We start from the raw sequence: 25,671 nt of genomic DNA, 5'->3' as shown, positions 1-25,671 counted from the left end.
TACGGAGATTAGCAGTAGATATAGCTGCAATATTAATTTTTAAACACAATGCATATACTTAATATGCGCAGATTTCATTTATATAAATACAGATAAGATTAAAAATTTGCTATTTTATCAACTATATTAATAATAATAATAATCTTTAGTAAAGCAGTAAATTTCAAAACAATCTGAAACGCACAATGCATTTAAAAACCCACAATTCTCTGTTGGTTTCAGGCAGAGGCTCTGTTTCCACTACACACAAACGTTCTTTATTTCTGTATACACTTTGCGCCTTCTTCGATTTGAATTATGGATGAAACAGTATTACGAAGAAGAAGGCACATTTCACTTAAACTTTTGATGGCACCTTGAAACACGAGACTGGAGCATGTGAGACCCCCATTCCTCCGCCTCTGGGGGGGGTGGAATGTATCCAGGCAAATCTTGCCTTGCCATAACTTGGCTTGCAGATATACTGAATAGAACTTAACAGTGGTTCCCAACCATTTCATGTATACCTTTTAAAGTATACACACTGCCCCCCCCCAAAAAAGAGGGGGGAGGGACAGTTCTATATCTTCCGTTCTACTGGGCCGATTGACGAAATTCAACTTGCGTTTTTCATGTCTCGAAAGCGCGACTTAAGATATATATCAGATTTATATACAGCATTGTTCTAATATAGGTATTTTGACAGAAAATTGGACTTTTTTTTTTAATATAATATACCAATTTTTTTCCATAGTTTCATTTTACGACTCACATTACGCCAAACTACCAAGTTTTATAAAAATCGCAGTAGTTTTTTTTAAATAAGCACTCAAAATTTTAGCTCCTCAATGTTAATGGAGTTTAGTATATATTTATTAATCTCCCTTTTTTTTATTAAACTTATTTGATTCTTCCTTTCGCAATTCAGGTTCATTAAAAATAAAATTCACCCATTTTTTATGATTTATTTTTAAATAATTTTTATAAATTTTTCAAAAACAATTTTGAATTATAATCTATACCATTTTTACCATCATCTTAAAGCAGACGTATTTCTAAGTATACCTGCAAAAAAAATTACAGTTTTTTATTCAAAATTTCCCAAGATATTCGAGAATTTATATATTGGCGCGTTTTGAAATTTGGCATATTTGTTGAAAGCGATAAAACAAATGTGGTTTAGACACTTCGCTAAAATTGTTTAAAAGTAGGAACGATGTGACATTTTTCCGCTCATGCACAATGTAAAAAGGTAGAAACGAGGTGCCTTTTTTTCTGCTCCGACATAATGGAAGGGAAAGGAAAAGTGAAGTGAATTATTAGCCACAAACTGAAAAATTTGAGGCCAAGATAATTTTTTTAAATTTCTCCGTAAATTTCGCACCAAATTTTACAAAATTTATTATCTAAGCATAACTTGAGTCGTAGGATCGAAATATGTAAAAAAATTGGGTTGATCTTTACAATATGGTAACTGGTAGTTTGGCGACATTTTGGAGGCGATAAAGGTTACTACCTGGGACTTTGGTAATAATGTGAGCAGTACTCAGTTCCGATTACGCATTATTTTGTGTGAGGGAAATGAGAGATCATGGGATATGTCATGTGATATTAATGGACGAATTACGGTTCTTTAATCGGATAAGGGGGGGAAATCGGGAAAAAATCTGGAAATTTTGTATTTGGTTTATTCTGTGTTGTGTAAAACAGTGTTCGTGAATTTTTGGATCCCATGGCCGTAACTAAAGAAAAGTTTATCGGACACGTAATCAAGATTCTGAAGAAGATGAGGTAAGTTAGTATTTTTAATTATTTGAGGATATTATTTTTATGCATTGTTCTAAATGTAAGGTGGAAGTAAAGGAATTTGGTATTATTGGGAAAATTGTTATTAGCAATGATTTAGTTTAAAGTAATTAGGATTGTAAGGTAATTTTTATTAATTTAATGTATGTGCTCATTTATATTTTAAGTAGTGTTTTTGAATTTAATTATATTTTAATTAAATGATAGTTATTTTGTGAATTTTATGTTTGTAGGAATTTGGTATACGTTTCAGTTGAAGTAAACGTGCATGGAAATAATTTAAATCTGACACTAAGTATTTGTAATGGTTGCGGTATGAATTCGTTGGTGACGTTTATAATGTAATAGATGATTTAGAGGTAGAAGTTTTTGGATATTTTATTTATTTTATATGTGGAAATGTTCATATTTGGAAAGGGTAAATACTTTTTCGCGATCAGGTAATTTCATATATGTTCTTTTTACAGGGTTTAAAGATTGAGAAAATTGTCATGTATTTTCGTGAAATTTTTGTAATTTATGAGAAAAAAGCAGTGTACATGGATATAGTGAAGAGTGTACGCAATGCCATTTTTGTGCAATTCTGGGATGTTTTTTTTAAGTAAAAATAAGTCGGCGTGTACATGGTTTATGTGTATGTGTTATTTTGAAAAACGCGTAAGGAGTATGGTATCGTGCACTTTTTCCCAATTTTGCAGTGAATATTTGTCATGATTAAGCAGTTTCGTTAGATAAAATTTCTAGCATAAGTGTAATTCGGCTAGTAGATTGTTGGAAGAAGTGTTCAGTAGATAAAAAGAAAAGAAACATGTCTTTACTTCGTGAAGACAAAATGGCGGCGGAAAAAAAAAATAGAGGGTTGCTGTAGGAGAGTTGGTCGCCAAATTTTCGCCAAAAAAAACGCCAAGTTACCATAATGTAAAGATCAACCAAAAATTGGTATGTTATTTCAGAAAAAGTCCGATTTTGTGTCAAAATATCTATGTTAAAACAATGCTGTATATAAATCTGATATATATCCTAAGCCACGCTTTCGAGACATGAAAAACGCAATTTGAATTTTGTCAATCGGCCCAGTAGAACGGGAGATATAGAACTGTCTTCCCCCCCCCGCAGTGTACACAGCAAACGAACCCTTTGGTGGAACAAACTATAAAGTTGAAACTTAATAGTAATAATATAATGGCACATATAACTAGACATAAGTTAATTACGTATTTATAAATTTCGCGTATCAATGAACGACGAAAATGACACAAACAATTTAATAAATCTTATGCCACCCAACCAGGATAGTGATTAGCGACGCTGACTGCCATATGGGTGTATACAAGCCAGTTTCTCTTAGAAAGTCCTCCACGAAAGGCATCCCTCCCCTTAGGCAGATAGCCCTCGTGTGCTTTGCCATAATTAAATACACCAACGCCATACGGGAGGGCCAGGGTTTGAATCCCGGAGAAGGCATGGTTGTTTGTAAATGTATAATGTCTGTGCAGCATGGTGGCACTGTAAATATGCGGCGAGTCCTCTCGAGAGGTTGATGGTAGGGGAAGGGGAGTAGGATACCCTCAGACCATTCTTCTCGGGGTGCTCTCCATCAAAATTGGGGGGGGGAACTGAGCAAAGTCGTACTGTCACCCGTATGGTGCTCAAGACTCTTGTCAACGACAGGTGCAATCCTGCACTCCTTGCCGCCATGAATTTCGAGGGCTTTTTTTAAAAATTCTCATCTCAACACACTAAAAGGCACACTCTTGTTTTAGGAGATTATAAAAATTATGTTGTCTTTGCCTTCTTTCCATCAATTAGCTATAAAGTTGCATATATTTTGAAGAAATTTAACTTTCGGGTCGTTTATTCCAATAAAATTCCGAGTTCCATACTCAAAGACCACATTCCGGATATGAATTCTTGGGATATTTATACGATTCCTTGCCAGTGTGGTTTAATTTACATTAGCCAAACTAAGAGAGCCTTAAAATTTCGCGTGAAGGAACACGAGACATATGTTAAAAAAAAAGGAAACAGAAGTCTTCTGTTGCCCAACATTGTTGGTCCGAAAATCACACTTTCAATTTTTCTGCTTCCAAAATTATTCAAAAAACATCTGCCATTGGAGAACTGGATTTTCTAGAGGCATTTCACATTCCCCCCCCCAAAAAAACTTTCTGTTCTAGTTAACGATCCTACTTCCAATCCATCTTTGCCTTCGGCCTTTAAAGAAATTATGTTTTAGTTCTGGTTTCATCAACAGATGGCGCCACTAGCTTATTTTCTGTCCAGGCTTTCTTATGTTATCTAATCATTATATCCTATCTCGTTCATTTGCGCTTTTGCATCTGAAGATGGTGGTTCGGTAAAACCATCGAAACTAGTCCTGTGAAAATTTGAAAATATAACTTTGATTTTTGTTGTTTGACTTCTGAATTAGTATTTGTTCGGCGTGTTATTAACATAAAACTTTTAAAACTGTAAAGGTTTTACTAGACGTTCGGCAAGTGTGGGAAAAAGTTCTTTTGTTCATTCCTTCCAACATAAGGAATGAAGTGGAAGAATTCTATATAAATCACAAACTATTCCAAAAAGCTCGCTTCGAACACTAAAGATGTAACTTCCCAGTAATGCTTACGTATTTTGTGATGCTATAGATGATTTCTAGAAATAAGTGTTTCGAGAATTATAAAAAGGTGGCATCATATTACTTGAGAAACCGAGGAATTTGCACATTGACTTTTTTAGCTTCATTTACTTAACACGCTTGAGTTTTTATGAGTTACCCCTCCTCAATTTACTGAAAATACTTTAAAAAAATTCTTCAAACTATCCACTAAGAACCTGAGTAATTTACACGTTCCAATATGAATGTTCTAAAGTCAGAACTGCGAAAAATTACAGATTTACTTTTTCACGTATAAATCACGGCATAATAAAGATATGGCGTGCAGTTCCTTTACATTCCGCAGTGGTATCATGCATCCACTTTTAGTCTTGAATCTTGTACCCTCATGCGTCTTCTCGCGGCTGATGTACCAGTAACTCAATGGCACTTGCTCACGAAAATGTAGATTACAAAGTTACAGAATACAATTTAGTACAAAATGTAAGTTTCTGCAGTTCTCTATTTACACCGGTCAAAACTTCAACATGAACTGCGGTCAGTTTTGAAGGCTTCTTTTAAGCCACACTTTCAGGCTTGCTCAAACATCTTTTCAAACTACACAATACCCTACAAAAAACAAACAAATCTGCTTTACGTATACAAACCCTTCTTGTCCCTTTTTTTTAGAATGGTGTTTAGATAGCTTCGTAACTTTAATTTGGCTACGTCCCTTTCCCGTAATCTAAACTGCATCACTTAAAAAAAAACTAACCGCATTATGTAATCTGCATTGAGTACGATCTGTCCAATCGCCATACGGAACTTAAAGAATTCGGCTCTTATGTGTAGCCTTTGCTGCAATGTGGCATGTTTTGAATCAGATTAAAGAAATGTTTTATTATAAATACTACTGCTACTATTGCGCATCCCTTTTCTGCCCGCTTCGCTTGCTGCTGGCAACGTCCGCTTCTCACTATTCACTATTTAGTCATTGTTTCAAGATATATCAGGATACACGCAATTGTAGAGTGCATATCGCACCCAACATGATGTGTGATATAGAATCCGTAAAGAAGAATTAAGTGTCAAGAAATAACTTTTGCCTGTTATTTTCCGCACGATTCTTGGTTTTTCTTCGTTATGAGTCTCAGGTAACAGCGCAGTAAAGCCTCTGGACGTTCCTACAACGCAGAGAACCATTGCCAATCCATTGCACCTATTTTCCAGATCATCCTTATATATCTCGCTAAGTAACCCACATTTTGGTTTGATTTTCGTATGCCATTGCGACAGAAGACTTTAAGGAAACATGAATTTTTCAAAACGTTGTGGTGGCGTAAATTTATTCTGTGAAATCACTAGCAAACTTTAACGTCCACTAAGAGGAGCGTCCGAGTCATATGCTTATTAGACTTTTAAGTTTCCTAGTGATTTCACAGAATAAATTTACGCCACCACAACATTTTGAAAAATTCATGTTTCCTAAAAAGCCTAAAATAATTGCAAAAGCCTAAAATAATTGTAAACTGTAAATGAGCCAGCATGCGGCAGTAAAAAAAGTCACTTACTTGCTGCCTTTTTCAAGAGTTCCATAACATGGGGATGTTCTGCTTTCTCGGCCAAATCCATAGCAGTCAAGCCAGAACTGTCCTTCGCCAACAAATCTGCGTCGTGCTCTAGCAGCAAACGGCAAGTTTCTAGTTGCCCACTCTCGGCCGCAATGTGCAGAGCTGTCTGTGGGAAAAGATGTTAAACATTAATAACGGAATATTAGATACAATTTCGAAAGATGATTAATATAGACAAGAAAAAATAAAAGTTTTCATTGGAACACAGAGGCTTACCTTTTGTATGCCTGAAGTACCTGTCTTTTAAATATTGTGACGAATTTTGTACATATGTAACAATTTTAGTAAAATTCTGTGTGAAATTGAAATATTTTTGGCACAATGTATCATGAAATGCTTGAAAGAGACGAAGCTCAGCCGGAAAAATAAAATTACAGGGGCTGTTATTAGAGACGAAGCTCAGCCGAAAAAATAAAATTACAGGGGCTATTCGACATTGAGGTAAATGTCTATGTCGCTAAATTGCCGAGACACTGGCGAAGCCGGCGATGGTTTTGGCGACTCATTTTTGTCGCCAAAATTTTTGTCGTCTTCTTTTGGTTTTGGCGACCATTTCGCGACATTTTGGTCCGATCCCTGTACAATGAGATATTCCGCAGAAGAAGCAAAGGAAAAATGACCTGGCTTGGTTACATTAGCTATACATAAGTCACGTGATCTATGAAATCATCCGAATGTAAATGTACCTCATTGGTATTGGAACTGAATAACCGTAGTCCATCCCCATACATAACTGTAACCGTATCCGGACTTCATATACCTTCTAGTGGTTTCCAGAAGTGGAAGGTATTAAGAGATTTTCCGGCGGCCGGGGAAAAACCTTATCAGGACAGCATCAGTTTCTCAGTTGTTTACTTAAGCGTGAGTTCGGAATATTGAGAGATCTCCGTAGAAGCGTCGCCATTTTAGATGCGCTTTGCACTGCACTGTGTTTAGCCTTCTCAGTAGTTTGAAATGTAGAGAGCTGTGGGAGTATTTCTGCGGAAAGTTTCAGAACTGTAAAGTGGTTCCATTTGGTAAAATTAAATTTTATAAAGCTATCATCGGTTCTGTGCGCATTCAATCCGTTACGCATGGAACAATAGACTCATTAACAAGTTATTATCTTCATCGAATGAACTTATTTTGTAAAGTCTTTAGGTTATTTTGAAGCAGGAGTACATGAAATATTACCAAATGCCCTCACCAGGACTCGAAACTGGACCTCTCGAATACGCGCCGAGCATGCTACCGTTACACCGAAATACCTTACAATTTGTGCATAGAGATTTCCTGTCTGAAAAGCATCCCGTGGTAAAACAGTATTTCTGAAACATTTACACTGCATGATCTACCATCAAAGAGAACTTCTTGACAAAGTCATTGGGATTAATAAGTAATAAAAAGGAGATTAATAATAAAAAATAATTAAACTCAGATTCTAAATTACATCTGTTACATTTAAATTTTTTTTTTCATAAAAAGTCTGAACTGAAAACGAATGAAAGATTCACAGCACACGTTCATACTATACATTATAAAAACCATCCTTCGTATAAATTGACATCCACCATCTATTATAAAAACACTTGAAAGTTCCAAGCCTTCTAATAATTTCATAATGGATATTCTGCCAGTAAGTAAGAAGTTGAGAAAAGTTTTCGTGAAGAAACTATTTTTTCTCCTTCTCACCAGATCTTGAATGTAAAAGTTACAAGGATATCGAAATATACAGTCATGTTACACAAAACTTCATATCTCTCCTTATATTGTCCGCATACGCCTGGATTGTATTACAAGGATCTCGAAATATACAGTCACGTAACACAAAACTTCATATTTCTCCTTATATTGTCCTCATACGCCTGGATTGTATTACAAGGATTTCGAAATATACAGTCATGTTACACAAAACTTCATATCTCTCCTTATATTGTTCGCATACGCCTGAATTGTATTACAAGGATTTCGAAATATACAGTCATGTTACACAAAACTTCATATATCTCCTTAAATTGCTCGCATACGCCTGGATTGTATTAGAAGGATTTCGAAACATGCAGTCATGTTACACAGAACTTTATATCTCGCCTTACACTGTTCGCATACGCCTGCATTGTAATTGTATTACAAGAATTTCGAAATATACAGTGATGTTACACAGCACTTCATATCTCTCCTTAAATTGTTCGCATATGCCTGAATTGTATTAGAAGGATTTCGGAACATGCAGTCATGTTACACAAAACTTTATATCTCGCCTTACATTGTCCGCATACGCCTGCATTGTATTACAAGGATTTCGAAATATACAGTGATGTTACACAAAACTTCATATCTCTCCTTAAATTGTTCGCATACGCCTGGATTGTATTAGAAGGATTTCGAAATATACAGTAATGTTATACAAAACTTTATACCTCGCCTTACATTGTCCGCATACGCCTGGATTGTATTACAAGGATTCCGAAATAACAGTAATGTTACACAAAACTTCATCATATTTCTCCTTATATTGTTTGCATAAGCCTGGCTTGAATTTTGCTTAATTCATAAAGCGAAGTTAACGTTAACTGAAAATTGCTTGTCCTTAATCCAAACACTAGTCATAAGAAGAAAGGGAAGCCTACTGCGGTAACAAAAGGATCGGGTTCGAATCCCGGAGAAGGCATGGATGTTTGTAAATGTATACTGCCTTTGCGGCCTAGGGGCACTCTCCGAAAGTTTTCTCGTGCGGATTGGTGGTAGAGAAAAGGGGTGCGTAACCCTCGGAGCACCCTCCGGGTGCTTTCTCTCAAAATTGACGTGAAAATAGAAGTCTAACCTACTTGAGGCTCTGGCAACCGTTCTTCTGTGAAATTCATGCACAAGACAACAAGCTTAAGATGAGACTCAGTAAAAACTAATTCGATACTTCATCAAGTAGTATTGTCATTATTCACTCCAAACCCTCACTCCAAATCCTCCAAATCCTCTCCAGATCCTCACAATCCACATCAATCAACCCCGTACGAACGCGAAGGAAGAAAATAACGTAACAACTAGTGTCAGAAGAAAAACGCAACAATATATATGAATCTCGCATAACTTACAACCGATTAGACGTAGAAAGTTGAAAATTTGTAGACGGGACTGCTACAACATCTAGTTATGAACCACCCATTTTTGCTGCTATCGGCAATACCAAAAGTATATATACCATGCCTTTACCGGCCTTTATTTTCGTAATCGTTGATAGTAGTTATACACTTTCCATTACGGAAGTGTTTTAAATGAGGAAAATATTCATGTTTCGGCAATGTCAAATTTAAAAAAAAAAAAAAATAGGGGGCAGATAACGAAATCTAACTTTTAATGCGGTTTTCCGGTTCCTATACTTCGGCAAATTTTATACTTGCTACTGCAAAATAAACACGTTACAGCTAAAGCGTGTTGGTTTCCTGCCAGCTCTGTTAGTTGTAATTATTCGGCTTTGCGTTCTATCGCTGCCGACAATTTAATGTTGACAGTCCAGCAGAGTAATGAACCAGCTCCTAGTTATATTTAGTTCTCTAGTCTGACTACTATTCAACGTTTGATTTAAATTTGACTGTTCTATTTTAGTTGCATCAGGACAAACTGCGGCTTATTATGCACAACTGTGCGCTTATGTTCAAAATTCCGTTTAAAGAAAAAGGTTGTTTTAACCTTCTCACGACTTTGCTTCATGTCTGTTACTGATTTTGGACTAACTACATCAAGTGAAACCCAAGAAACTTCTAACTCACTAGTATTTTAAGTGCTTCTATGCCGCACAGACACACAAATGTCCATCCTTACTCTAGGATTCGAACCTAGGCCTAAAGACACAGCTATTTGTAGCGCTAACCACAGTAACGATCAAGGAGACGTTTATGCAAATTTAAATAATCTAAATATTTTTAAAAGTGAAATTCTTTAATGTTTTAAGTATGTTGACCCGAACGAATCAAAACCATCTTTTTCCTCCTTCGTTAAAAATACTAACCAGAGTTCATATATGACTGATACATTTAATAAACTACAACAAAGGTTAATGTACGAATAATGTTGAAAAGAGCATGACGCATAATAAATAGCACGTCGGCACCTTGAATAATGCATACATTTTATCCCAGCATGGGTGTGGTTCGATTTAGTTTCCCGATCTCTACATTGACCGATTAAACTGTCTGCTGATTAAGTAGACCAAGATGGCGTCTGGTCTATCCCGAAAAGCAAGCAGAAAGAAAATGAAAGTAATGCTTTCACTCGCACGCTTACTCAGCTAAACTATAAATGAGTAATTTTAGACTCGGACAACGTATACGAAGTGGAGTGTTTACAATTCAAAATCCCGCTTTGATTTCCTTTATTTTAAACTGCATAACTCATTTCACAAAATCTGATGTGGACAGATGTGACCAGACAAAAGACCACTGGTCCAAAATGCATACGACAAAAGCAAACAAAACAAAAACTGTGATAATTGTCCACGCGACAAATACCCACACCGATAAAAGCGCACACAGATAAAAAGACCACTCAGATAAAATGCCACACTGACAAAAACCAATGCCAAAGTATATATATGCTACACAGAAATAAATATTCCTTCCCATTATATAAAGCAAATTCATAAAAAAATAAAAACAATATCTGAAATGTTTCAGATTTTAAATTACGTCCAAAGGGGCCTTTTTTAACATTTTGTGTGTTACCTTTCTTTATTAAATATCATGTTCCTCGCACTTAAACCATAAGATCCAGTGCAACAGCAATATCGCAAAATAGTTTTAAAACGAGCATATCTTAAGAATTTCCGATACAGAGACTCACGCGCTGGAGATAAAAATGTTTTTTCTGCACAACGTTGCCATTGCTCGCTTTGAAATCCTTGAGTTTGTCAATCAAAAATTCGTCAAAGTTTTAAAAAATAGGAAATCGATCATAAAACAAATTTCAAATTTCAAATTTGGTCTTCCACATGCTCATATTCGTTGGAGGATTACGTTATTCAAAATTCGATGACTCTATGTACCGTTGTTTTATCACAATACGAGAAACATACATACATTTATGCAGATTTTTCATTATTTAATTTCTTCAAATATAATGCAGGACTCTAACATTTTGTGGCAACAGTTTGAAAAGTGAACCGACATTTATGAGTCCGACGCAAAATGCCAAAACGAAACTAATAGTCCTTCGGGATTCAAATCCCTTTGGACTAAAAAAAAGGTAAAATAAAATAAAAAATATATTTTTTTGGTTTGGCTTTCAGATTTTACATTACACCCAAAGGAGGTTTTTTTTTTTTTTTTTTTTTTTTTTTTTTTTTTTATTAACGTTTTGTGTGCTACCTTTATTTATTAAATTACCATTTTCTTCCCACTTAAATCATCAAATTCAGTTCAACAGCAATATCGCAAAATAATTTTAAAATGAACATCTTTAGAATTTCCGATACACGGTCTCGCGCACTGGAGATATTTCCCCCTCCTCGTACAGCATTGCCATTGCTCGCTTTGAAATCGTTGAGTTATAGATATAGGTTTGCTGCGGCCGATTGTAACGAAAAGGGGAGATTCACAACTAGATAGTCGTCCCATACACAAAATTTCAACGTTCTACAGCTAAAAAAAAAAAAAACTCTTCTGAATCAATTCTAAATCCCTTTTGCAATGCATTTTGGGAAAAAGAAGGTCCTTTATTTTCTTCATACGTACAGATGTCACGCAAAAACATTGTTCAAATGTATTCGAGAGCGAACAAAATGGATATTTTCGTTGAAATAAGATACCTGAAAATTTCCGCGACTACCACAGCTCCTTTACTTCGTAAACAGAAGTAAAAAGAGTCGTTCTCCCCCCCCCCCTATCCGTACGTACAGACGTGACGGAAAAAAAGTGGATTTGAGAACGATCAAAATGAGTATTTCCGTTGAAATATGATACCCGAAATTTCTTGCGATTATAACACTTCCTTTACTTCGTACAAGTCATTTGACTCGCGAAATCCGTTGTATTAACCTTCTATGGCTCTTTTCAGCTTCTATTGTCAATTACGCAGTAATTCACAAAGCATTGGCTACCAGGAATTGATTTATACAAGAGCAAACGGGGCATAAAGGTAGGGCCTCCTCTATCAGATAGCAGAAAATCTTTCTATAATATTTAAATTTTTTATTTTTTTTTTTTTTTTTTTTTTTTTTTTTTTTTTCAGTTTTACACTTTAAAATATAGAATTAAATGAGAAAAAAAAATTAGTCCAAAGGGGTAATTTACCCAAAAGGACTATTAATTTTGTTCACGCATTTTGCGTCGATTCACGATACGAGTTGTTTCGCTTTTCAAATCGTTGCCACCAAACATTATCCTCTTGTATTATATTTAAAGAAAATAAATAATGAAGAATCTGCATTAATCTTCCATCGAATATGGGCATGTGGAAGCCCTAATTTGAATTTGAAATTTGTTTTATTATCGATTTCATATTCTGTAACACTTCAACGAATTCTTTTTAACAAACCAAACGATTTCAAAGCAAGCAATGGCAACACTGTTCGAAATAAAAAAAACATTTTTAACTCCAGCGCGCGAGACTGAGTATCGGAAATTCTAAAGATATGCTCATTTTAAAATTATGTTGCAATATATTGCTCTTGAGATGAATCTTATGGTTTAAGTGCGAAGAACATGATATTTAATAAATAAAGGTAACACACAAAATGTTAAAAAAACACGCGTTTGGTCGTAATTTAAAATCTGAAACCTTTCAGATTTATTTATTTATTTATTTATTTTATATGTATGTCTGTAAGAACCAGGCACTGGAGCATAGTTTCCCTTTCTGGCGAATGATAATGTTTTAAGCGAGATCTCTGTTTATAAACTAATGCTAACTTACGTAACCGATCTCTGTCACTCTCTGACATTTGAATGTCAAGATTAGATCAAGTATGGAGTACAATGTCAAAAAAGGCACTTCTCTCATTTATTGAACAGGCAAGCCGCTACACTAGAAAAAAATTGAATGATCGCATTAAGGTCCAGTCTTGCTATATTGACTTCCGTGTCAGATTTTTTATTTATCTGATTGATAAAAATAAGATTTGAAACTTTTCTAGAGGAACTTCACATATCTACTTTTATTGATTTACTGGCTTTGGCCCAGAAAGTGCCCAGTTTCACATGTAATGAAGTGAAATAAAGCAGTTAGAGATACAGGAGAAAAATTAAAGGGAAAGACAAAATGCTGAATCGTAGGAAAAACTTGCTTTTCTCAGCAGAAAATGTGAAACAAAAGTGAACTGAAACTTCAGAGACGGAATGGAGGGAAAAGATAAAATTGAGAATCCCAGTTACTTTTGTTACTAGGGCTGTAACATTAAGATGAAAAATAAAGTATGATTACTTTCAAGAAAAACAATTGGATGGAAAATTAACGGCAGTGAATTATTTTTAGTTTTTTGTTTTGTAGTTTTAGTTGAGACATTTACCTTCAAATAATTTTGCAAGGAATTAAAAACACTCCCTCGATTTGTTTTGTCGTGTAATGGTTAAAACATAAAGCTAGTAAATCGTTAAGTCTGTGGTTCCGGTCCGAGTTGATTGGTTTATTAACACGTTGAGCGCCATGTCAGCCATCTGTGGCTGACACTAGACTTTCCGTTTAGACCGCGTCAGCCATCTGTGGCTGACACAAGACTTTCCGTTTAGGCCGCGTCAGCCATCTGTGGCTGACACCAGACTTTCCGTTTAGGCCGTGTCAGCCATCTGTGGCTGACGCTAAACTTTCCGTTTAGATCGCATCAGCCATCTGTGGCTGATACTAGACTTTCCGTTTAGGCCGTGTCAGCCATCTGTGGCTGACGCTAAATTTTCCGTTTAGATCGCATTAGCCATCTGTGGCTGACACTAGACTTTCCGTTTAGGCCGTGTCAGCCATATGTGGCTGACACTAAACTTTCCGTTTAAATCGCATCAGCCATCTGTGGCTGACACTAGACTTTCCGTTTAGACCGCGTCAGCCATCTGTGGCTAACACAAGACTTTCCGTTTAGGCCGCGTCAGCCATCTGTGGCTGACACCAGACTTTCCGTTTAGGCCGTGTCAGCCATCTGTGGCTGACGCTAAACTTTCCGTTTAGATCGCATTAGCCATCTGTGGCTGATACTAGACTTTCCGTTTAGGCCGTGTCAGCCATCTGTGGCTGACGCTAAATTTTCCGTTTAGATCGCATTAGCCATCTGTGGCTGACACTAGACTTTCCGTTTAGGCCGTGTCAGCCATCTGTGGCTGACGCTAAACTTTCCGTTTAGATCGCATCAGCCATCTGTGGCTGATACTAGACTTTCCGTTTAGGCCGTGTCAGCCATCTGTGGCTGACGCTAAATTTTCCGTTTAGATCGCATTAGCCATCTGTGGCTGACACTAGACTTTCCGTTTAGGCCGTGTCAGCCATCTGTGGCTGACACTAAACTTTCCGTTTAAATCGCATCAGCCATCTGTGGCTGACACTAGACTTTCCGTTTAGGCCGTGTCAGCCATCTGTGGCTGACGCTAAACTTTCCGTTTAGATCGCATCAGCCATCTGTGGCTGACACTAAACTTTCCGTTTAGTCCGCGTCGACCGCCGCTGGCTGACAGCGTGTAACATGATATATAACTATACAATTTACACTGTTTTATGGAACTACAGAAAAATTATTTAAAATTTACTTAATTTTGATTCATTACAGGAATAATGGATTTCATTGAAACACGGTAAGCATAAAAACGGTTCTCCATTACAGCTACTACAAAATGTGGCAACTGTCTTAGTCTTTTTTTCTAGCCATTACTCTACCAGCTTCAGTTGCATTTTTATCATAACATAATTTACAATATTTCCGTACTCCAGAGGCTTTTACAGGTTTTCTTTGGAGTTTATGTTGTCGTTTTTTAGATATTCTTGCATTTCTGTTCGATGAAATGTCTTCTTTTTCGCAACTTGTAAGGGATAGCGCTAATTCTTTTCCGACTTCAGTAATGCTAATTTTCTGCTTAGTAATGTCTTAATGTAACTATTTACAAAACAGACTCAGCGCGTAACGTGTTGAATGAATGCCTATAGGAATCACGTTCCGAACGTAAACTATCTTCTACTGCGATAAGAATCGCTGGCCATTCCATTCTATTTACCGCTTTTATACTGGGCCTAGCCTGCGTGGAACTGCAGGCTTTTTGCCACTTGTCATCCTTTATGGGGATCTGGAAGTAAAAGAGTCGTAAAGCGTGTCAAAGTCACTAGATGTGAAGATTTTAGATTTTAAAAAGAGAGGTAGCACTTCGCCACTGTAAAAGAAAATGTCATCGTGGGGTGGTGTAACTTCAGACACAAGTATATTCAAGAAAATGCAATAAATGAATTCTAAAAATAAAAAACATGATCCAATAGTAAAAAGTCCGCTTAACGGGTCTTGTATTAGTATAAATTAGCATTATTTACAGTATATACAACATAAGCTGAAACAAGCAAAGTCCAAATGTGCAGCCCTGTCATGTGATGACCAGGAGTACCTACCATTGGCTGGGGCAGAAAAATACATAAAAGCATAGTTTTAAAAATATCTATCGTTCAGTATTGTTAAAGTTAATTTTTCTCGAACTGGTAATTATCCTGGGAAGTGTATTCCACTAGAAATTTCCACTAACAGTTCACAGTAATGCAGAAAAGTTCAAAATACACTAGCACTGGGCGTGGCTTATCTTGAGAGTTCATCATTCACGTAAGTGCTCAGTACTTGCGTTTAAATTATAAATCAAAGTATGCATTCATGAATCGCTGGCCCTACAATACCAGCGCTTTTAAGCGGCGCGCGTGGCCTGAACGCGATTGCCTAAGAAATACGCTTGGCGCTCAACGTGTTAATCGAAGGAAGTACATTACAGCTTCTCTGCCTAAGGGAAGATGCCTCCGTGGAGGACTTTCTAAGGGAAATGGCTCGTATTTAAGTGACACATTGCGGGATACACGAACACGCATATGCTCCAAACCTATTCGCCACGATTCGAACCCGAATCGAACGGCAAATGCTTAGAAGTCTTAACACGTAGCCATCGGCGGGCATGATTTCGGAGAATGGGATGGTTAATTTTGGTAAAATCCTAGTATACGGTGCTGCCTTGGCGCGATTTTGAAAATTATCGCCAACACCAAAAATGATCCAAAGAACGTCTATATATATACTATACACTATATGTGTATATAACATAGTATATACACTATATATACAGTATATACTATGTATAACCATATATATCCTTTGAATGACCTGATTACTACTCATCGTATATGTCGCGTTTTTACTGCTCATCATAAAGTCGCCAAAAGTAGCCAAATCCCGTGTGCACCGGATACTAGGATTAAACCTTAATTTGTTTATGTTTCTCGGTTCGAAATCTATTATTATTATTATTATTATTATTATTATTATTATTATTATTATTATTATTATTATTATTATTATTATTATTATTATTATTATTAATATTATTATTATTAATATTATTATTATTTTATTTTTTTATTATTTATTTATTTATTTATTTATTTATTTTTATTATTATTATTATTATTATTATTATTATTATTATTATTATTATGGCATAGCCCCGATCCTCCTAGCCGACCGTATGATCAAAAAATGGGACTGGCCACGGGGGGGAAATATAAGAAAAAACATATAAAGTCCAAAAGTCTCAGTCTCAGTGATATGTCTCGACAATTTTAATTTCTAATGTAATTAAAAATGTTTTAGTAAAGCGCAAAAACAGTCTTTTAGTAGTATAGGTCAGCGATTCTCAACTCGTAGTACGCAAGAGTAAAATAGATGGTACGACAGAAACAAAGTAAGTGCAAAAGTATTTCTAACGATTAAATTCACAAATCTCGTGAAGAAAAAGGGCAATTGATAGAAATTTTTTCTGATGGAATTCTAACTGAAGATTTCAAAAATAACACGTTAACTTTTGACTGAACGGAAAAAAAGAACTTAAAGGCATTTCAAATAAAGCTATTAAATTTTCATTCCCTTTCTGCGCAACCTATTTGTGTGAATACGGATTTTCCTCCATGTTTTATAAAAAAAAAAAAAAAAAAAAACATTTAAAGTGAATCCTAATTTACGGTTAAAGCTAAGTGAAGTATGCCCAGACATTAAGAAACTGATCTCTCTTGAACAGGCTCAGATTTCATAATCAATTTTAGAATTAAATATTATAATTTAAATTTTGATAATTAAAATGATCGCCAATTTTTAGTCTAATGTTTTTACTTCCTTGTACGAAGTAAAAAGGAAGTATTGTAATCGCGAAAAGTTTCAGGCAGCATATTTCAAGGAAAATATCCATTTTGACCGCTATCGAATGCAATTTAACGATGTTTTTGCGTGATATCTGTACGTAAGGAAAGAATAAAATACTCTTTTCCTCCAAAAAATCATAAAACTGCTCTAAAATGAATTTTGAAGACAATTTTTCGTGACGTCTGTACGAACGTATGTACGTACGTACGAATCTCGCATAACTCAAAAATTTTTAATACAGATATTTTGAGTTTTTATTTTTGCCTTGTCGCGAAGTGAGAACTGAATGAATTGAATGAGAAATACTCAATCGTCTGTGCAAAACTGTTTCTTTTTTGTTTTGTTTGCTTAATTTCTTTTATACATCGGTCTAGCTTTATAATAGTATTTGAATAGAACATGTGGCAACGATTAGATAATTCTTTAAATGATATAAATTTTGTGCGTTCTGAGTTATAATATGAACGAAATATAATAATGTTAAGTTAACCTAGCGCCAGAGTGTCGCTATGGTAAACAAATAGAGTAAATTTTAAAGAATGCATTTATTCTATTGTGGTTTATGCGCTGTCGGCGAAGTAGATTTAATTCAATCCAATAAGTTTAAATGAAATGCATGAAAAATGCGTATAATTTAATATTCCGTACAAGGAAGTCATGTGGTGGTCATCAGATTTTTTTTTATGTGTGCATATTTAATACAAGTACAAATAGCCATTATGTTGCGCAAATGGCAAAATATATTTTTTTAATATTTCTATTGAGAAACTGAAATATAATCATTGTAAAATATAGTGCTGGTATTACAGTTTTTCAATTTTTGTTTAGATGGTCAAAAGGTTGAGAACCTCTGGTGTAGGTGATCTCTGCTTTTTTGAATGATCTGAGATTACAGAACTAACAACAAATATTTTAAAAAGCATGCGAAAATAGTTCGACAGCGTCAGTTACGCGCCAAATATCTGGATTCTGTTTCTAAATGAAAATGCCAGAATCACGACAGCCAACATTAGAACCCATCGCACGCATGCGCATACATAAGCGAATACTTTGAACCAAGGTTTGATCTCGTATGACGTCACTGTCTCCAGTCTTCTCAAAAGCAACTTCTTCCCCACTTCCTTTATCTCTCCCAACTATGCAGATAGCCACACGTACTTTGCCATTATCAAATAAACTTGTCACTCCCACTTTTTCTGAGAGTAAGTGACATCAGCGTTGGGAAGAGCGTATCCTTGTCTGTCTACTGATCTTGCTTTGAAATGTCTCAGCTACACTGCGAAACGACAGACTTATAATCTGAATCATACATACACTGAAACAGGCACAGAAAAGTTTACAGAACGAATACTGACCAAGCATATACATCAAACTCCATTCGCATGGTATTAAATAAATTAAATTTCAGTAGGAATGTCCGTCAGAAATTTTGTGGGTAATTGACATGAAATAGAAAAATATCTTTAAAGGTAACCTGACGTGAAATACCGAAATACGACGTACTAATTTTATCGTGAAAAATCAGTTGCTGTTAGCGTCGTCAAATTAAATATTACGTCTATCAGAAAAGTTCCAGTACCGAGTACTTAAATTCTCAAAGTGCGCTACAAGAAATGCGAATTGAGTGTTATTTATAGTCACCTGATATTATGAGACATTCTCCCTCCTTTCTGCATGCCTTCGAGGTGTAAAGGCAGCACACTCGGCGCGTATTCGAGAGGTTCAGGTTCGAGTCTCGGCAAGGGCATTGCTCATTTTTCGTGTTTTTTACTTCAGAAATCCTAATGACTCTACATTATGCCTCCTGCCGCCCAGACGGTAGAGGGGTTAGAGAAGCCTACTGCGGTGTCGGAAATGTACGGGTTCAAATACCGGGATCGGCATGGATGTTTGTATGTATATACTGTCTTTGCGGCATAGGAGCACTCTAAATATATGTCGAGCCGAAAGTCCTCTCGTGTGGTCTGATGGTATAGGAGAGGGGTGGGAAACCTTTGGGCCAACCCCAGAGGTGCTTTCCCTTAAAATTTAGAGTAAAAGGTCCAACCTTTTTGAGGCTCTGGCAAGCATTCTTCCACGAATTACATGGACAAGACAACAACAGCAACAATATATATCTCTGGGGACGGGGGGGTAATAGAACTATTCGGACGTAACCGAAATATTTCATCGAAAACCACCTAGTGTCAACGAGAACAACTACAGTCAACCTCCAGCTGAGATGAAGATAGACTCTCCAGTATTAGGTCTCCATGACTCGAACATTAATTCTAAAAGTTGGGTTTTCCGTTTTGTTTTGATGTATACTTTCTTTGCAACTGTTCCTGTGCTCTGTTAATAAATACTGTAGCGAAAAATGCCCAGCTATCGTAAGATAACTTCCCCGCAAAACGGGTTTAGGGTTGACAAAAAATGGCAAAGTTGCCATATTTGGCGCGAAATCGCCCATTTGGTGACAAAATTGGCGTTATGCCGTAGACGAAGCGAGAACATTCTAGAACGAATTCTTACCGGTTTAGCCCAGAATTTCTCGAACACAAGCCGAAAACTATATAAACTCTGCTAGTCAGCAGTCAATTAGTGTGTGTGCCTCGTGAGAGGGCGAGTCATCAGTTAGTGTGCACCTCGTCTGGAGAGCTGATAGTCAGTTAGTATTGAGAGTGTGCTTCATCAAGAGGGCAAGTTAGAGTGCCTCGTCGAGAGGGCAAGTGTCTCATCTAGTTAGTCCGTGTGGAGACTATCGAGTTGACAGCCGGCCAGCGAGTGCCGAGTGGGTCGTCGAGTGCACCGAAGGAATCTCTTAGTGCCTCGCGGTTAGTGTATCGTCGAGAGAGCGTGTTGAGCTCTGGGAACGACTGAACCGAAGAGTCAGGAACAGTGCTCTGTGTCTCGTCGAGTGCATCGCAAGTTGTAGCGTGGAGAGCCTCGAGAGTACGTGGAGTTCCGAGAACGAGCAAACGGAGTCGGGAGCTGTACTCCAGAAAGCAGAGTCGGGTGCTTTGCAGGAAGCTTGTCTCCACCGTTTTGCCTGACAGTGTGAAGGCTGCATCGCTGATTGTTCCAGCGTGTTTATAGTAGATCTTCGACGACTGTAAAACGTGTTTTGGAGCCGGTTTGCTCCAGAATGGTCTCGAAGGCAGGCCAAAAAGCTATATAAACTCTGCGTATACGCGGAATGGCAGTGTATCGTCAGTCTATCGTGAAGAGTTTCTTGAGTGTCCTTGAGCTCCGAGAGTGATCGACCAAATACTAAACATCAATTTCTATACTAAGCTAGGGATTAATCATGGCATACGATGTAACAAACCTACGATGATCGGACATTGTCAACAAACTATACATTTATGGCAAGAGGTTTCCGAACTGTACAGTTTCAATGGATGACGTTTCGCGAAAATTTGGAATGTATGAGAAACTTCTGGAACACATAAATGTTATTATTTGCATGATATTAGATATATTAAATTTCAATAGGGATGTTTGTCACCAGATTTTACGAGATGACGTAGAGGAAACTAGGGTTTAATTCAAAAAATCGTACCTCATATACTATCATAGTAATAGAAAGAAACCAGAAAAATAACTGGCGTCAAATTTTTCGAATAGTCCGAAAATGATCTCACATTATTACCGAAGATAAAAGTGAATGCTATGAATCGGATCCTCAAACTGAGCAGCAGGGAGAAAAATGTCAAGGTCATAGCTTACCCCGCCTCGAGGGGAGAGGGGGGGGAATTGAAAGGTTTCACATTCTAACAGTCATTCAAAAGCTTCTCGTAAGAAAAATGCTGCTGTAAAAGGAACGACATGGATAAATGGTGTGGTGTGTGTGATTATGGCAAAGCCTCGAGGGCTATCTGCCTAAGAGGAGGGATGCCTTCGTGGAGGACTTTCTAAGGGAAACTGGCTCGTATACACGTTACACATGGGGAAAACCACATGGATAAATGACATGAACATAAAGGGAACGATACTTCAGCAATCAAAAAGGTTTTGATGGGTGGGTTGAGAAACATCCCAGAAGAATGGTATAGTGGTTAGGGAAGCCTACTTGCGCGAATGCCGAAGAAGGCACGTATCTTTGCGGCATGGGAGCACTCTAAATATATGGCCAGCCGAAAGTACCCTCGCGAGGTTGGAGGTAGGGGAAGTGGAGCGGGAGGCCCTCGGACCCGTTACCCCGGACGTAATGGCAAACCGCACATTGAATTGATCAATGTTAAACGAATTTCGTTTACTGCGCATGCCCAGGATAGAAGTTGGCGCAATTACAACTGTGGCTCAATTTTAAAAGAAGATAAATACGGTATACGGCTGATATTGTGTTATCTGGATGTAAACATTTCGGGGTTTTAAAACTTGTCAGGTTGTAAGTTGCTTCTGTAAACTACGCAAATTTTGGTTTAAGAAGGTTTACAAAGCAGGAAAATCATTACAAGATATATTAGTTGAATGCTTATTAATTATACTTCTGAGGAATAAAAGCAATTGAGTATTTACCATGTGTTCCATTCGTATTTACTTTAGCAAATTAAAGAATAAATCCAGTTTAAATTACTGAATTAAAGTCAAATAAGTGGGCTTTATTGGAATAATCAATCCATACATATAAAACAGCTAAAGTATGTGGTCTGATGCCTGCTAGGCATTCAAAATAACCGATATTAAACCTATTTCCAAATAACCGATATTAAATGTAATGTTTATGAACAAAATAAACCAAAATGAAATGAAACGGAAGCACATGCAATAAGCACAAACAAATTTTCTTAGTATTCCAATTGTAAAACAGTAAAACCAACATGACTAACAGGTTTGTTGTAGGGTTGCTTATGCCCCTCCCTTAGTCTCCAGTATTTCCTCCCACGCCAACGGTACACCGTTGAGCATGCGCAGTAAGCGGAATTCGTTAACATTGATCAACTCAATGTGCGGTTTGCCATTACGCTTCCCCCGGGGTGCTTTCCATCAAAATTGGGGGAAGACCTAAGCAAAGTGGTACTGCAAGGTGCTCCAGAGCTCTAGCCAACTTCATGTGCAAGCTTGCACTCCTTACCGATGAATTTCGTGGGTTTGTTCTGATGTTATTGTCAGACAAGTCACAATATTCGTCCCAGAATAGGCTTTCACTGTTTCCAATTTAATCTTCAGAAACACCGGAAGCTAAGCGTAAATACTTCTTAATACTTAAAATTACTGTCACATTATACTTAAATTTACTGTCACATTTATTATTATTAGTCCAAAGGGATTTGAATCCCGAAGGACTATTAGTTTCGTTTTGGCATTTTGCGTCGGACTCATAAATGTCGGTTCACTTTTCAAACTGTTGCCACAAAATGTTAGAGTCCTGCATTATATTTGAAGAAATTAAATAATGAAAAATCTGCATAAATGTATGTATATTTCTCGTATTGTGATAAAACAACGGTACATAGAGTCATCGAATTTTGAATAACGTAATCCTCCAACGAATATGAGCATGTGGAAGACCAAATTTGAAATTTGAAATTTCTTTTATGATCGATTTCCTATTTTTTAAAACTTTGACGAATTTTTGATTAACAAACTCAAGGATTTCAAAGCGAGCAATGGCAACGTTGTGCAGAAAAAACATTTTTATCTCCAGCGCGTGAGTCTCTGTATCGGAAATTCTAAAGATATGCTCGTTTTAAAACTATTTTGCGATATTGCTGTTGCACTGGATCTTATGGTGTAAGTGCGAGGAACATGATATTTAATAAAGAAAGGTAACACACAAAATGTTATAAAACGGCCCTTTGGACGTAATTTAAAATCTGAAACATTTCAGATTTTTTTTTATTATATTTTATTCAACATTTTTTATTTCGCCCACTGCTTTGGATTTAACATTTAAGGAGGCTTATACACCTTAAATCCCTCATGATCTTCATGTGACTGTTGCAAGAATTGGGATATTTTATTTATTTTGAAAGCAATTATTTCCAACTACATAATATAGCTGGTTTGGGAATTAGTAACCAGAGAGTTTGTGTTGCCACAAATATTTTTGTAATTTAATCCGCTTTGTGACAAAATGTTTCGTCATGTTTCAACCTTGCCCGCATGATATTTTAAAAATGGCTAATGGTACATATTCGAAATTGGATGGAATTCTTTATGCGGGCACTATCTTCTAACTGAAAAATCTGATGAAATATGTTAATATTAAAAAATTTTATGCACGAAAACATTACAGATTTTTTTAATAAAATACGTTTTATAATCTCAACTCCAAATAAAATAAAAATTTAACATGAAATTCTTAGAATTTTTGGTTCACAGTCATTTCCAAATGATATAAAAGCTATATATTAAATATGGAATTATATGCAACAGACTCTGCGCGCAAAGTGGAAATATGACAAAAAATTTGTCACAAAGCGGATTAAATTATAAAAATATTTGTGGCAAGACAAACTTTCTGATTACTATTTCAGAACGCAGCTATATTATGTAGTCAATTGTAAAAAGTTGGAAGCAATTGCTTCTAAAATAAATAAGTTATCCCAATTCTTGCAACAGTCACATATTCGAAGATCTTATGGGTTTTAATGTGTATGAGTCCTCTTAACACATTACTTACAGGGTACTTACGCATAAAAATATTAACTTAAAAAATTCTGATCATTTAATAATTGATTGATACATTTTAGACAAGTAAAGTAATAACATATCTAATGATTACATGTTACATATATCTTTTCAAACATAACAAAAAATTGATACCTTGAATTGCTCCTTCAAGCCACAAGCAATGTTTGGATCCGCTGAAAGGAAAAATGAAATCAAAATTACATACATGCTAAAACATTAAACAACTGAGAATCTAAAAAAGCAGTCAGCAGAAAATCTACAGATAACAATCATAAAACATAGAAAAATAAGTACTGATTTTATAAGATATGTAAAAACATATAGATGTTTTATTAAACACAGGTTACAATTTTCTTACAAGAAACAGTAAATACTTTTTAGAAATGTAATTTTTTTTCATTCAATTAAATCATACTTTTCCAGTCTTTGTATACGTAAATGTTCCGGAACTAAATTATGTGGTTAATGTTATTTCGTTTAACTTTATTTTCTAATATATGTTATTAGGGATAGAGCGTTCAAAATCTTCAATGCCACGAAACTTTGGAGTTCGAGATCCCAAAATCCTAATCTCCGCACTTTCTATCGTTCAAAATTTTCGAAACCTAAACATGCTTTTAGATTCGATTTTAATAAAACTAGATTCCAATAAAATCGCTTGTACCGATTATTAAACCTTTAACTTCCGTGTAGGAAATTAAGGAAAAACTACTGTAGAGACATTAAATGCTTTTTGGAAGAAGGAGTCATGAAAAATGAGCAAAGTTTTCGCCGGGAATCGAACCCAGCATGCAGACCAGTACACTCGAAGGCCAGGCTAAGAAGGTAGAAGAAATATCTTATACTATACTCGAAAAAAAATGGTTGTCAGATTTCAATAGAAATATCCATTCTGAGCGTTATCTAATATATTTTGACGTTTTCTTTTCTTCGTGTGCGCGTGTATAAAACATCGGAACGTAAGGACAAAAATGGCTCTCTATTCTATAACGAATTGTAAAATGAATCTTTTTTTTTTTTTTTCTAACTGAAATGGGCACTACTAGAAGTGCATATATATTGCTAAGTTTTTCTTTTCTGCCACCAGTTGTTACGTTATTTTCTTCCTTCACGTTCGTACGGGGTTTGTGTGGATATGGAGTGAATAACGGCGACACTTGATGAAGTATCGAAACACACTTTATTGGCCGGTATTAATCAGAACAACTCCAAAATCTCGTTTACAGTCGTCGAACTGTTATAAACACGCTGACACGTTCAGCGACACAGCCTTCCCAATGTCAGGCAATAACGGTGGAGACAGCTTCACTGCAAAGCACCCGAGTACAGCTCTCAACTCTGCTTGGTCGTTCTCGGAACTCCACGTACTCTCGAGACTCTCCACGCGATGCACTCGACAATACACAAGAGTATAGCTCTCGACTCCGCACAGTCTAAGACAAAACTCGACGATGCGCTAATTCGCAATGCACTCGATGACCAACTCGGCGCTAGACTTCCAGACACTCGCTCAATGACTGACTATCAGCTCGCTAGACTAGGCACACACACTAACTCGGACTGCGGACTTGCAGGGTTTATATAGCTTTCGGCTTGTGTTCGAGAACATTTTGGGCCAAACCGGTAAGAATTCGTTCGAGAATGTTCTCTTTCCGTCCATGGCATATTGCCAATTTTGTCGCCAACTGTCGCCAAATGGGCGATTTTTCGCCAAA

The 25,671-nt window shown here is 36.4% G+C and overlaps 1 protein-coding gene across 3 annotated transcripts in view; it reads right to left on the bottom strand.

Annotated features, from left to right (window-relative positions):
* Positions 1-25,671, bottom strand: part of Lrrk (Leucine-rich repeat kinase) — a 331,346-nt gene that overhangs the window by 216,788 nt on the left and 88,887 nt on the right. For all 3 annotated transcript variants that reach the window (XM_085827294.1, XM_085827295.1, XM_085827296.1), the window contains 2 exons: positions 24,089-24,129; positions 5,953-6,118 (listed from right to left, as the gene is read on the bottom strand). In XM_085827294.1, the coding sequence (XP_085683420.1) occupies positions 5,953-6,118; positions 24,089-24,129 (207 nt within the window). The remainder of the gene's footprint in view (positions 1-5,952; positions 6,119-24,088; positions 24,130-25,671) is intronic.

The sequence above is a fragment of the Stegodyphus dumicola genome, chromosome 11 (assembly GCF_044657685.1).
Source record: "Stegodyphus dumicola isolate Sdum_Otavi_A_Nest chromosome 11, ASM4465768v1".
Classification (NCBI taxonomy): Eukaryota; Metazoa; Arthropoda; class Arachnida; order Araneae; family Eresidae; genus Stegodyphus; species Stegodyphus dumicola.
Note: the sequence above shows the minus strand (reverse complement) of the source record. Positions and strands in the feature narration are given on the sequence as shown.